At 54.7% G+C, this 13,567-nt stretch overlaps 2 protein-coding genes across 10 annotated transcripts in view; one reads left to right on the plus strand and one right to left on the minus strand.

Moving 5' to 3' along the window:
- Window positions 1–996: 996 nt before the first annotated feature.
- On the plus strand, window positions 997–12,006 carry RBM4B (RNA binding motif protein 4B). Of its 8 annotated transcripts, none has more exons than XM_074230981.1 (5): window positions 997–1,078; window positions 1,274–1,696; window positions 6,864–7,494; window positions 8,762–8,843; window positions 9,011–12,006. In XM_074230981.1, exons 2-5 carry the CDS (start codon window positions 1,285–1,287, stop codon window positions 9,464–9,466), a joined length of 1,581 nt encoding a protein of 526 aa, XP_074087082.1. In that variant the 5' UTR covers window positions 997–1,078; window positions 1,274–1,284; the 3' UTR covers window positions 9,467–12,006. The 8 variants fall into 8 exon arrangements, 7 of the variants coding, with proteins under 7 accessions (XP_074087082.1, XP_074087083.1, XP_074087084.1 ...); XM_074230982.1 differs by having other exon boundaries at window positions 9,080–12,006; XR_012477265.1 differs by lacking the exons at window positions 6,864–7,494; window positions 8,762–8,843; window positions 9,011–12,006 and adding exons at window positions 4,739–4,915; window positions 5,622–5,706.
- RBM14 (RNA binding motif protein 14) overlaps window positions 11,048–13,567 on the minus strand; it is a 49,317-nt gene continuing 46,797 nt past the window's right edge. The window contains exon 7 of one of the 2 annotated variants that reach the window (XR_012477261.1): window positions 11,048–11,505. The gene's annotated coding sequence lies outside the window, so the exon portion shown is untranslated. The remainder of the gene's footprint in view (window positions 11,506–13,567) is intronic. The other variant, XR_012477262.1, reaches the window with a different exon arrangement.

Consider the following 13,567-nt stretch of genomic DNA (forward strand, 5'->3'; position numbering starts at 1 on the left):
ATGGAGTGTCTGAGGCTGGATGTGCGCTCGGGTCTTCCAGCCTCCAGGCCCTGCACCGGGCCCACTAGCGCTGAGATCCTTGGGGTCTTCAAGGCTCCCTCCGGAAAGACCCCTCGGCCACTAAGAGGTGCCGGAGGCTGGCAGGGCTTGGAGGCCACGAGGCTCGTCCTCGGTGGCCTGGTCAGTCCGGGGAGCCGCTGGGCCTCTTCCCTGCAAGTCTCGGGGTTCGAGGCAGGAAATAAACCACCGAGGCTGAGAAAGGAAAGCAGTGGGACAAAGCTGGAATGTTCTACCGGGGCCGGGCCACCCACCACCGGGGCCGACCCCGGCCCGTCCCGGCCGGGCCCCTGCTCCCCTCCTGAAGGAGCTGCCCGGCTCGGGGGACCGAGCAGCCCCGGGGGAGGGAGGGGCTCGTGGCAATCCCCCCCCCCCAAACCCCCACTCTGCGGGGGCAGCGGGCTGGGCTTTGGGGCGGTGCCAGGGGGCGCAGCCTAATAAAGCGCCCGCGGCCCTCGGGGCTCTCTCTGCCACCCCCGCCCCGCAGTGGGTGGCACGGCCCATTGTGAAGGAGGAGGCCGCCGGTCCGGCCCACCGCATTCCCCCCCGCCCCGGGCGGCTGGTGGACTCAGCCAGCCTCCCCCCTCCCTCCGGTCCAGGAAGCCGCAGTGGTTCAGTCCGGCCCCTCGCGCCTTCTGACGTGAGAGCGGCGGCCGGCGGTGCTAGGCGGGGATTGGCCGGCCGCGGGGGGCGTGGCCCGGGCGCTCCGCCGGCGGCGTCGGGCCCCGCCCCGGGGGCGGGGAGAAAGGCAGGCGGGGCCGGCCCGTGGGCTCCCGCTGTTTGCGCGCGGCGGCGGCAGCGGTGAGCGCTCGTGCTCGGGCGGGCGCGCTCGCGCCGGGCTCGTGCCTGCCTCCTGCGTGCGTGCGTGCGTGCGTGCGTGCGTGCGTGCGTGCGTGCGTGCGTGCGTTGGCCGCGGCGCGAGGCGGGCGCGGAGTCGGGAGGTCGCGCCGGGGCTCGAGCGGCCGTCGCCATTTTGTCGGGGAGTCTCAGCCGGACGCGGGAGCCGCCGCCGCCCCCGGAGGTGCGACCGGAGGGGCCCGGGGAGGGGGGGGGGGTCGGGCCGGGGCCCGGGGCCGAGGCTCCGCGGGCCGGGCGCGCGGCGGGCCGGGGCGGGGCCGGGGCGGGCTCCGCCGCCGGGAGGCGGGGCCGGGGCGGGGCCGCGAGCGCGGGGCGGGCTTGGCCCCCGAGGCCGGCCTGACCGCCCCGCCCCCCGCAGGCCCCGCCGCGATGGTGAAGCTGTTCATCGGCAACCTGCCGCGCGAGGCCACGGAGCAGGAGATCCGCGCCCTGTTCGAGCAGTACGGCAAGGTGCTGGAGTGCGACATCATCAAGAACTACGGCTTCGTGCACATCGAGGACAAGACGGCGGCCGAGGACGCCATCCGCAACCTGCACCACTACAAGCTGCACGGCGTCAACATCAACGTGGAGGCCAGCAAGAACAAGAGCAAGGCCTCCACCAAGCTGCACGTGGGCAACATCAGCCCCACGTGCACCAACCTGGAGCTGCGCGCCAAGTTCGAGGAGTACGGGCCCGTGATCGAGTGCGACATCGTCAAGGACTACGCCTTCGTGCACATGGAGCGCGCCGAGGACGCCGTGGAGGCCATCCGCGGCCTGGACAACACCGAGTTCCAAGGTGAGCGGCCCGTGGCCACTGAGGTCTGCCGAGGAACAGCCCTTTCCGGGGCGCGGGGGGCGGGGGGCGTTCCCAGCCAAGCTCCGAGTGAGCCCGCGGTCGGCGCTTTGACCCCCCGAGGGAGCCGTCGTTTGGCGTCGCGGATGACGGGCACTGGGGGCATGAGGAAGGGTCTCTGCTGGGGGGCGAGGCTGGGTTTGGGGATTGCGCTGCTAGATTTTTCCATTCAAATAAGCAAAAGCAAACCCTCCCGCCAGTCTGTCCCCGCGATGCGGCCCCTAACGTCACCAGAACCGGGGAGGAGGATGGCGTGTTGAGTGTTTCTTGGACAGACTTGGACGTTCATAGAGGAAATTTCTTTGGGAGCCCTGGTTCTATAAGAAAGCACATTTTGCTAACCATCGTTCTGGTCCCACGGAGCTCAGTCTCTTATTTTTTGACTTGGAATGTCATCAGGTGGATCGGGCAGTCAGTGCTTACAGTGGTAGACCTTGGGCATAGTGGGAAAGAAGGCAGATTCTGGGAGAATGGGGAAAGGTCCTGAATGTTCCGTTCACTTTATCTCGGAACCTTGAACGAGCTCATCCATAAGATGAGCAGATTGGAGTCGGGGTTCTCTGTGCTGAGGGCTAAGGCTCTGTAATTGTGGTGAGCTCCTCTGGAGACCCTCAGATGACTTGTCATGGAACCTCTTCTGGGCTCTCAGAAAGGGCTCAGGGATCCAAGTTGATTCTGGCTTCCAGTCTTACGACTGGCGAGCTCTGTGACTTTGAACAAGTCACTGAACACCTCTGTGCCTCAATTTTCTATTTGTGAAACCAGTATTGCAATGCGACCTGCGTGAGCCTCACACAGTTGTCCTGAGGATGGTTGCTAGCCAAGGTTTTGCACGTAGCAGATTCTTATTTGATGTTTCTTGAATTGAAAGATAAAATGTGATCATCAGTATAAACATCCCTGACACCAACAGCATTAAGAGAAATACGAAGGGATTGTTGTCTCCCAACAGCTAGTCCTCAGTCTTGGTTAGAAAGCTACTTTAGGGGCGGCTAGGTGGCACAGTGGATAAAGCACCAGCCTTGGAGTCAGGAGGACCTGGGTTCAAATCTGGTCTCAGACACTTAATAATGGCCTAGCTGTGTGGCCTTGGGCAAGCCACTTAACCCTGTTTACCTTGCCAAAAATCTTAAAAAAAAAAAAAAAGCTACTTCAGTGTAAGGCATAAGCTGCCCTAGTTTTTTTCCTTGAGTGGTTGATAGTCTGGTTTTTAAAATTTGGATTTGTAAGAGAATTTGTGTTTGTGTGGGATTTTTATGGGTGATGGGGATTGGCAGTTTTTCTAAAGAAAAAACACAAAATATTTTAGTTAAAAGAAAAATTGGGAGCAGACTAGCCGCACTGTAGCTCACAGCAATATCCTCATTAAAAAAAATCTTTTTTTAACTTAAATCCTTTGATTAAAAAACTACAAATAATGAACCTTATGTATGTGTTTGGGGGTGGGGTGGCAGGGAAGATGAAACGTTTAAATGATTCCGTAGTTGGTGCCTAAACCACTCCTTGAGGTGATTTAAGACTAAGAAGAGACTCCTTTTTCAAGTGTAGAATATGAGTACTACAGCTTTGGGCTTTTCCCCCACATTCTCCAGGGAAAGAGAATTCCAGTTTGTTGTTGAGTTGAGGGTTTTTCATAACCAGCTCTGTTTTGTTTTGTTTTTCAGACGATGAGAAAAAGCTTAGCATAGATAATAGAAGTTACAAATTTAGCAGAATCTACAAATTAGGTACCAACTTAGCCAGTTGATTAAACTTGGGAATTTTTCCTTGGCTAATTGAGTTGGCAACCTGGGTATCTGCTGACCCTTATGTTGTATACACAGAATTGAATCACACCTAGAAGGAGGGGAGGGGGCAGTGTCCAAGTTTGCCTAGCCATTCCATTATTGTTGCCCTTTCCTTAGGCAGAAAAGTCTGGTTTTATGTTAGCTTGCTTTGCCACTTCCAGATGGGAAGGAGAAAAGGTTGGACGTTTTAATTTGTGCAGTATTCTGGGTTTGTGTCATTTATGAGATCCTGGCAGTTCTCTAGCCCACCCTTTACAAACGGGTATGGAGAGTAGGGTCCAGACATCCCTTAGGTAACTTTCATTTTCCTCTTCTGGGCACTTTAAAACTTTTTACGTTTCCTTTGGAAGTGGTGCCGTGAAGTATATGTCCAGGGGGGAAAGAGGAAAAAGCTCTAAGTTTCTTCAAGTCTTACTTATCCTAGGTACTTCCATGTCATCATAAGAACAGAGTGGACTTCTGTGTTTGCCTAGAAATGTAAACAGGTCTTTTCTGGAGCTCTTGGTTCACACACTTAGATGAAAGATAGCCTTGGAAACCCCTAAAGAAGCTGTCTCTAAATAAACAGGAGTTTGCTGTTTTTGTGGACAATTTGCCAGGTCTCAGGTGTACAACCTTTTCAGTTTAAATGAGTTCTGTGGGAGTGCTACTTTGCCAGCTGTGTTCCCATTCTTCTGGGAATCCCAGAATACCCCTTGGGAGCCAAGAGAGCAGAACCTGTCGGGTCTTCCCTCGGTCAGGGATGACACAGTATTGTCATATGTTCCTCAAAACAACTATTCTTTGTGTGTAGTGTTCTGGAGCACAGTGGCATCCAAGCTCCCTCCGGTGCCCCTACCTCACAATGTGGAGGTGAACACCCTGGGTTTTCAAGATGTTGTCCATGCAGTGGAAAACCTGGGCATGACCATGAGCGACCAACTGTCAAGTTCAGGCCCCATGGTCCTCAGAGGACCTGCTCGGCTAGGTCGGGAGGAGCCGATGACCAGGCCGACCATAGGGCAGTGCCTCCACCACAGCAGCTCCGGAAGACAGTCTGATGAGGCTAGCAGGGGCTGGGACCCATACCAGGGGGGAGTTCTCCCCACCCACAGTCAGTTGCGGGGTCCTAAAGTATAGAAGTCACACCTGGGAGACTGTTGGCCATGCCTCATGTAGCAGGGAGGGGCAGTTTTTAACCCTCTTGTTCTTCTTTCAGGTGTCTTTGCCTTGGTGTCCCCTAAACATGGTAGAAGTAGAGAAGCAGGACATTTTCCAGATGCTCATTAGTAAGACTTTTAAGGAATCACCAGTAAAAGCCCCACCTATAGCCTTTCCAAAAAGTTACGGAAATAAATGGAAAAGTCTTCAGTTTTTACAGATGTTTTAGTTCCAGGTAAACAGTTAGTTGCCTTACTCCTCTTATCCCAGCTACCACAGAAATGGATTATGCCATAGATGTTTACAAACTATATGTTACCAACCACCAAAGGGAATGAAGGAGGGATGAAGATTGGAACTAGCAGCAAGAATAGAAAGCCTCTGTGGGCCCTTCACCAAAACTGATCCAGAAACTTGGAAGAGCCTGGTTAGCAGGGGGGAAAACTCTTCAAACTGAGCCTCTGGAAATCATTTTGATTGGCTGCTTTGAAAAACTGGGCACGGCTACAGTCTTAGAGCAGAATCAGAGCGCCATTGTTTAAATCCTTTAGTCCAAATTTCCTGGATCCCATCAGTTTTGTCCATTCTGAGTCTGTAGCCATAGAGCTGTTGTGAGCTCGGTCAGCACTGTAGGACCCTGCACAGCTTCTAGGTTGAGCAGCACAAGTTCCTAGCTAGCCAGAACCTTGGGACCCCTGCTCTCCATTATACCTGTCTTGTCGTTGGTGGTGGCCGAGCTCTCCTTCTAAGCCAGATGCATGGATTCTTCTCAGGCGGAGGAGGCAGGGTCTAGAGGAGGCCTGGGTTGGTAGAGGTCACGAGCCGTTGAGGCATGAATGAGTTCTCCTAAACTGATGTTCCCGCACTAACCCACTCCCCTCTCAGGGTCAGTGCATGGCGCTGTTCTGGCTGCCGGGCTGAATCGGGGCTGTTTCCAACAGGATGGTGGAGCACGAGGCCTCCTGTCGAATAGCTGCATCCAGAACAAGGTCTGTTAAAGAGGTAGCAACTGGCCGATCACGGAGGGGGACAAATGCAGTGTGCTTTCTCTGAGCGGCCCTTATGTGAGTCTTCCTAACGAACCCCTGCTCTCTGCATTCCGCACTGGATTCATCTGGGCTGCCTTGATTTCCAAAGTCTGATGCGATCTGGGACCCAATGATCTTGGAAAGCGCAGCCTGGGTGTTTCCAGTCAGGGTCCCTGGGCAAGATGGTTGTTTCCTGGGAAGTTTGGATGTAGCATGTTTGTCTGGGTGCCCAGAGGCCTTCAAGAAGCAGTGCTGCATTTTGATCCAAGTGGATGATCCCCTGTGAAGTTTTTGGGGCAACACTGCAGGATGAAATGCTGAACAGTCTCCATTGTGGGGGCAGTGCGACCAGTGCATCGCCCCCAGAAAAGTTTCAAGTTGTTTTTGTCCCGATTCCATTTGTGGAGGGACCACAGACAAGCAATTTTCCTTTACTTTGTGAGCCTTGATTGACCTCTGGTGGAAGAGGGGGGTGACTGGGATTGGAACGGTGTGTCCCGCCCTCCCAGGCCTCCTGCAGAGTGAAGCAGATGAGCCGAGTCTTTTGGGTACTCCAGCCTCTCAGAGCCCTCTGGTGAGCGAGAAGCTGCAAATGGAAAAGCGGGGTCCCCAACCACCTCAAGAAGCAAGGAAGCTGACAGCCCCGTTTCCCAAGCTGCGGCCTCAGCCTAGACACCTGTGACCAGAACTGGGGGCGGGGGGACGTGGAGAGATGGTTTCCAAATCTTTCCAAATTGAGGTACCTAGGAAAAACTTAATTTGGAAATATCAGTGGCAGAATTTGACTTGTTCCAATTAGCAGTGGTCTGTCCTGGCAGCGAGAAGTAGAAACTTGTTAAAAATGTCTATGTTTGAGTGAAAGCTGTGGGAGGGAGGCCTGGCTCTGTCAGCAGGGCAAGTAGAAAGGGCAGTTTCTAGGGTTCTCACCGCTATGAAGCTTCACGTACACTCTTCCCCCTCCTTCCCAGTGCCCCTCGTGGGGCGGATGTGTGAAAGGAGAAGCGTGTGCGTGTGTGTGTGTGTGCGCACGCACATGTGTATACGTGTGTATGTGCACGCGTGTTCTTATGTCTCCTAACCAAATTCACTTTTGCTCACGGTGGGCCAGGCTTGGGACCACCTTGTAGCAACCCTTCTCACGTCTGTTTCTTCAAGGCAAACGAATGCACGTGCAGCTGTCCACCAGCCGGCTTCGGACCGCCCCTGGGATGGGAGACCAGAGCGGCTGCTATCGGTGCGGGAAAGAGGGTCACTGGTCCAAAGAGTGTCCGGTGGATCGGACGGGCCGCGTAGCAGACTTGACCGAGCAGTATAACGAGCAGTATGGAGCCGTTCGCGCGCCCTACGCCATGGGCTATGGGGAGTCCGTGTATTACAACAATCCGTATGGAGCGCTCGACTATTATAAGCGTTACCGGGTGAGGTCTTACGAGGCAGTAGCAGCAGCGGCAGCGGCCTCCGCGTACAACTATGCAGAGCAGACCCTGTCCCAGCTCCCACAAGTCCAGAACCCAGCCATGACCAGTCACCTCACCTCCACCTCTCTCAACCCTTACGATAGACACCTGTTGCCGACCTCAGGAGCTGCTGCTGCCACCGCAGCTGTGGCCGCTGCCGCCGCCGCAGCCACTGCAGCCACCACCTCTTATTATGGGCGGGACCGGAGCCCCCTGCGCCGTGCTGCAGCTGCAGTCCCTACTATTGGAGAGGGCTACGGTTACGGGCATGAGAACGAGCTGTCCCAGGCCTCGGCTGCCGCGCGGAATTCTCTGTACGACATGGCCCGGTACGAGCGGGAGCAGTATACAGACCGGGCGCGGTATTCAGCCTTTTAAAGCTTGAGGTGAGAGTGGGGGGGGTGGCAGAGACTTGGATTTAGTTGAGGTGAGAGGGACACTCGAGCTTTAGCGAGAAGAAAGTCGACTACTTCCTGCTGGCAGCGGCCCACCCAGGTGTAAGTCTCACCTTGAACCGCCCATCTCTGTGGCCACTTCAGGTTCGGGTTTCCTCTGAGATTGAGAATGGGGGGATGGGGAGGGGAGTTCCTGAACTGATTTCCATTTCAGCAAACAGAGAAGACCACCTGGCTCTGAGCCGTGGGCTAGAGAGAGGGAGAGGGAGAGAGAGAGACAGAGAGAAATGAGTGTGAGAGTGAGTGAGTGTTTGTGTGTGGTGGGAAGGAGGCATCTTCTTTAAGCCCCTTAGTTAATTCACAGGTTTTGCCCAGGAAGTCCTGGTCCTATTGCTTCCCCTCCATGCCCTCTGCTGAAAGCCCGCCCTGGGTCTGTCCTTATATTGGTGTGCTCCCTTTAGCCGAAATCCAGAGCATCTGGTTCTAGGCTGTCAGTAAGCACAGGCCCTGGACCTGAGCTCTGGGGCATGGGGCACCTCTGGCCTTCCTCAGGGTCCTGGCGGCTCCAGCCCGGCCTGAATCATTCAGTTTCACCTGAATACTTTGCTTAAGAGAATAGACTCTAGAAGGGATTGGTCCTTGGCTGAGCCACCCTTGCATGACCAGCTGGGTGCTCAGTGGAGCCGTACCAGGGTGCTCCAGGAGACACCCCTGCCATTTGGGGTGGCACAGTGTAAACTGAGGGCAGGCTTGGTTCGCAAGGACTTGTCACTCCCTCCTCTACTTGGTAGAGGAAGGAGAGAAGATGATAAAGATTTGCCTTGCGAATGGTGACGTGGTGTCTTGGGCTTGGGTAGGAAGCTGCATTATGCCTGTTGAAAAGGGGAAAGAGGTATTTGGAGAGATTCTCGAGTCTGTCACCTGCTTGCCCAAGACCCCCAGAGAGCTGGGTGGTGGCAGCCCCGGCCTGGCCTGCTCCCTTGTCTGCCATCTTTTGTGGGGAGGGACCAGAGGGCAGCTTACTGGAGTAGTGGCACGAAAGAAAAGGTCATCTGGGGTGAAACCTTGACCGCCCCAAGGCACCTGACGGTCGCTGGACCGCGGGCCTAGGTCTGGCCCTGACAGACTTCTGGGGAGCCGAGGCCAAGGAGGGGGTCCGGGCCAGACTGACGCTTGTTCTCTGTTTTCTCTCAACAAACAGGATGGCAGCCAGGGCCTTAGCACGCGGAGCCCAGCCGTCGTCTGGACAGTGTATAAGCCTCTTGTGTTGTGCTCTCTTTCAGGTAGGATATTTGCGGGCTGAACCCTCGGGCTGCGGTCGTATGGGAGAACTTGCTTCGCTCGCGCGGTCCCCTTTGCCGGGATGTTCCCGTTGCTTCATGTTTCAGTAAACAAAGGAGTTTGTGACCAACTGTGTTTTTTTTTTCCCCCTTAATTTAATTCTTCTAAGGTGGCTCTTGGTTCCCTGCTCCCAGACCGTCTGTGTAACTTCTCATTCACCGTTTGCTTCTCTCCTCAGCCTCTGAGCAGCCGGGCTGTGGCCAGGACTCGGCTGGCCTCGCCCCGGAGGGCACCCGGAGCCCCCCTCCCTCCCCGGCTTCTCCTAGGAGTTCAGCTCCTGGCCTGGGCCCTTTACGGGGCCCCTCTGGTGTCCGTAGCCCGTTTGCTCTCACCCTCCACCCTACCCGGACTGTCACCCCGCAGCAGCCGGCCTTCTGAGAGGGCCGGGATCCAGGGGGCCGGGGCGGGGTGCAGGCGGAGGGGAGACTGTCTGTGGGGGGGCACTCTGTCAATGACCTCTCTGATCATGGAACCAGCATTGATTTGCTGGAGGCGACTCATCTCCTCCCCCTCCCTTTTTGAACAAATAAACGTTTCTAATGATCAAGGATCCTGTTGGGTGTAGCTGGTGTTTAAGGCATCACATGCCACAGAGGAGCCCGGGTCTGAGGAGCATCCACGGCAGAGCCAGCATTTACTGAGCACCTACTGTATGCTGAGGGCTCTACAGCCAGCATCTCCTTTGGTCCCTCCCTGCTAGGGAACTGAGTCCCTGGCAGGCTACACTTAAGGCCCCTGCCTGGGGTCCCAGAACTCAGAAATGTCTGAGGCTGGATTGGAACTCGCTTACCTCGTTGAGTTCAGACTAAACTGGGCCAGCAACAAGTTTGATTGAGTTGGGTGTGAGTGCCATCTCGTGCAGTTTACCCCATTACCTGGGGAGACAGGCACAGAGACAGTAGAAGTTGTGAATTGTGAGCCCCCCCCCCAGACTGTAAGCTTCCTGAGGGAAGGGACTGTCCTTCCTTTGTAGCCCAGCACTAAAGGTTTTTTTAATCGAAAAAAAGCTATTATAAAAAGAAGTTTTTGTTTATGTGTGTGTCCCCACCTTGTGGGAGCCTCTCTGAGCTCAGACCCACCTTCAGACCCCTGACTGTGTCTGGGCCATTGCTGTTAGAGAATTCAGCTCTTCCCAGCCCAGGGTAGAGGAAGGGTCATGCAAGGGGGTCCATGGCCCCCATCCTTTGACAGTTCTAGAGCCCATTTCTAAGTGGGGGCCTGGCAGAGTATGGACATAGCCAGTGCCAGGTGGAGGAGCATGTTCCCCCCCAGTCCCCCACTGCTCCCATTCCCAATAACTCTCGGCCTGTAGCACAGGTCATGTGCTTTACCTCTCCCACCAGAGAGGAAACTTTAACCCCAGACCCTAAAGGAGGGCCTGGCAGAGAGCCTGCATTTCCCCCCTCCCACCCCCCAGAAGGTATTTCTGCCCGCCCACCATCCAGGCCACCACTGAGGCCTACTGGGAGCCAGGCCTCCAAGGAGCCTTCTCACTGTGTACCAACCACCCCCAAGAGGGTGTGGAGCATGGGGCCTGGCACACCCTTCACAGGCCAAGCACTGTCAGGGGGCTAGCAGAACCTGTGCCAGTCGGGGAGCATGTGGAAGGGTGAGGGACCTGAGGTCCCCAGAGGGGTCGGAGGGCACAGGTCAGTTTCCTCCCATCCCATCATCCCATCTTCCTGAAACTTGGAGGAAAGGAAGGAGCATTTAGTAAGCCCTTACTGTGTCCGGTACTGGGCTGAGCACCTTCCCTCTACTATCAACCAGTCACAAAAATGGAAGGGGGGGAGGGGGGAGCAGGAGCTCTGAGGAGGCTGGAGGACTAGGCTGGCTTAGGCTATAAAGGCCTAGAAAAGGCAGGGGCAGGTTGGGTTCCCCACCCCCCACCTCCCAGGCAGTAGGGAGCCACTACAATTGGTTGTTGAGCAGGAGAGACTCAATCAGACCTTCAGCTAAGGAACATTAAGCACAGCCTGGGCTGGCCCAAATGGGCTCTTGCCCTGAGGCCCCCTCGATCTTCCTGCGGACATGAACTCTCCCCATTTCATAGAAGGGAGGTGGCGATACTTAGAGAAGTAGCGTCAGGTGTATCTTAGTGTCCAATAAGCAACCCAGCTTCAACCATTACAAAATAATAAAGTTTTATTAGAAACGCCAAATCAAACATGAATCCAAACGCCTTGTCCCAGAACTGTTACATTAATTTCAATGTTCAACCCACCAGACACTTCCTCAGTTGCCCTAAGTCTACGATCCGCCATTCTTGATCACCTCTTTCACTGGCAGCAGGTCTTGTGCAGATGCCATTCTCCTCAGTGGCTTTTTCCATTTCCATTATTCCAGTTTTCTTTGCATTCCCTTCCCTGTCACCATTCGGTAACCACCACCACCCCCGTGCCCCCGTGGTTGGACATGGAAGAGGCTTCCATGACTTTGCAGTGATGTTTGAAGCTGCGACGAGCATCTCTGAAGAGGACTTGGCTTGGTTACCTTTCAAAGAACTTCCAAGAGCTGGCAACGAGGTGTGGCTCTCCTTCCCATCTCCCGGGCGCGGAGGGGGAAAGCAAGACTCCGATACAGCTCAAGAGAGGACCAGTGCACCTATGGAAGAGAACAGAATGCCTTCCGGATTCTATGGGGAACATATCAACAGAGATGCCCAAATGGGAGCGTCAGTGATGTAGCCTAGGAGGAGGGCAGGAGCCAGGCCCTGGGCTCCCAGAGGAAGGGGAGTATTTTGGGTAATGTCAGGTCTCAGTTGCCAGGGAGAACCGGCTGGTCAGGTCGTATGGCACGGACCTTGAGGGGATGGCAGAGAAGGGACATGGCCACTCCCTGCCCCTGCGGCTGCCGTTGGCAGAAGCCACGAATTGGAAGGCAATTTGGGGGATGGGGAGAGTTCAAAGTGTCCAGTCAGGATCAGAAGGTCTTGAGAATCCTCATGGTCCCACCTCGTGGTGGGTGGTGATGGCCCTGATGGCCCTGGAGAACATCTGGGGGGGGGGAGCTGACAAGTAGGCAGCCTCCTGGGAAAAGCTACTTAATTATCCCTACCTCCCTTTCCTCACCAAGGCTTTAAAAAGAAACTATTTTAATTTGTAATGATCTCTTTTGTGTTCACCTCCTCTTCTGACTAGATACATCCCTCCCCGGCAAGCATCACTGGTCCAAAAAAAAGAGAAGGACAAAGAATGTGCCCTGGCTTATCCACCCCCACCCCCACCCCCCCGGAAAAAGAGGTTCTTTCCTCAACCCTTCTGCTCTTTTCAAATAAACAGCATTCATTCTGGTTTCTACTGTGGCCAATCAGGACCACATTCTACCAGTCTGATACTCTTGTTCAGCCTCTCAAGGCTCCGCTGCAGGCCTCGGGGGTAATCCCCATCATCCAAATCCCACCAGCTTCCTAGCAACACAAGGCAATGTCTCCATCTGCAGGAGCAAGAAGTTGGTGGGGCAGGAAACCATTGGCAAAGTGAGCCTTGAGGACAGATCCTCTAAAGTGCCTTAATCTAGGGGATTGGGGGGCAGCAGAGCATGGCTTGGAACATTTAGATGACTGGAGGAGAAAAGAGACCCAAAATAGTGCCTCATTCTCCTGGCTCCATGTTCTGTAGAAAATACTGGAAGGAGACTGGGAAAAAAAAGAAAAAGAAAATTCCCTTGATGTCCCTGGAAATTAGGAAATTTTTTTGTCAAACGTGTTTGCAACTCAATCCTCTGGCACCAACTCTGGAATGAGAAAAGCTTTTATTCTCACCTGTGCCTTCAGCAGGCCCCGCTCTGGGGCTAGGGGCTAGATTCTTCCCCTTCCCCCAGAACTGCTGTGGCTAATGCTCTTGAGTGAATCTTAGGAAATGGCCTACCTCTCACACACCATCCCACCAGGGTGCTGTGAGGGAGACAAAGGAGCTTTGGAAACCCCAGCCCCAAAAGAACCCATCCTGCCTCTCACCCAAAGCAAGAAAATGTCATCCAGGGTCTGTGCACCTATTTTTATTTTTTAAATCTTCTGATAATTGTATTTCAATAGACTTGGTTTCCTTTGTAATCCTGGTTCTTGTATGGCTATCCCCAGACTCTCTGCCCTAGAGGCCCCCCTTCTCCCCCTGGAGAATCTTTGTCCTCAAAGATGCTGAACTGCCTCGTGGGGTGGCTGAGCACACCCAGCCCCTCAAAAGAAAAGATGTGATAGCAGAACTCAAACAATGCAAGCAGGGGTAAATAGAGCTCCGGGAAGGCTAACAGTGAGCAGGAGGGTTTTGACCCTGTGACTTTCTGAAGCCAAGGACAAGGGGGTGAGGGTCCAGACAGACCTGCTGGGTCCTCAAGGACACTCCTGTTCACTCCCCAGCTAATTCCCATCATTAGTGGCAGCTTGAATCATTTTTTTTTTTAGGTTTTTGCAAGGCAAACGGGGTTAAGTGGCTTGCCCAAGGCCACACAGCTAGGTCATTATCAAGTGTCTGAGACTGGATTTGAACCCAGGTCCTCCTGACTCCAGGGCCAGTGCTTCATCCACTACGCCACCTAGCTGCCCCTTGAATCCTTTTCTTCTCCACCCTCCACCCCCTACTCATAGCAGGCCCAGCTAACTCTGATGAGTCTAGAGGGACCCCTCAAAACGACTCAGTACCATTCGGTTTATTTTTTTAAATTTTGG

Source organism: Macrotis lagotis, chromosome 3 (assembly GCF_037893015.1).
Source record: "Macrotis lagotis isolate mMagLag1 chromosome 3, bilby.v1.9.chrom.fasta, whole genome shotgun sequence".
NCBI classification, from domain to species: domain Eukaryota; kingdom Metazoa; phylum Chordata; class Mammalia; order Peramelemorphia; family Peramelidae; genus Macrotis; species Macrotis lagotis.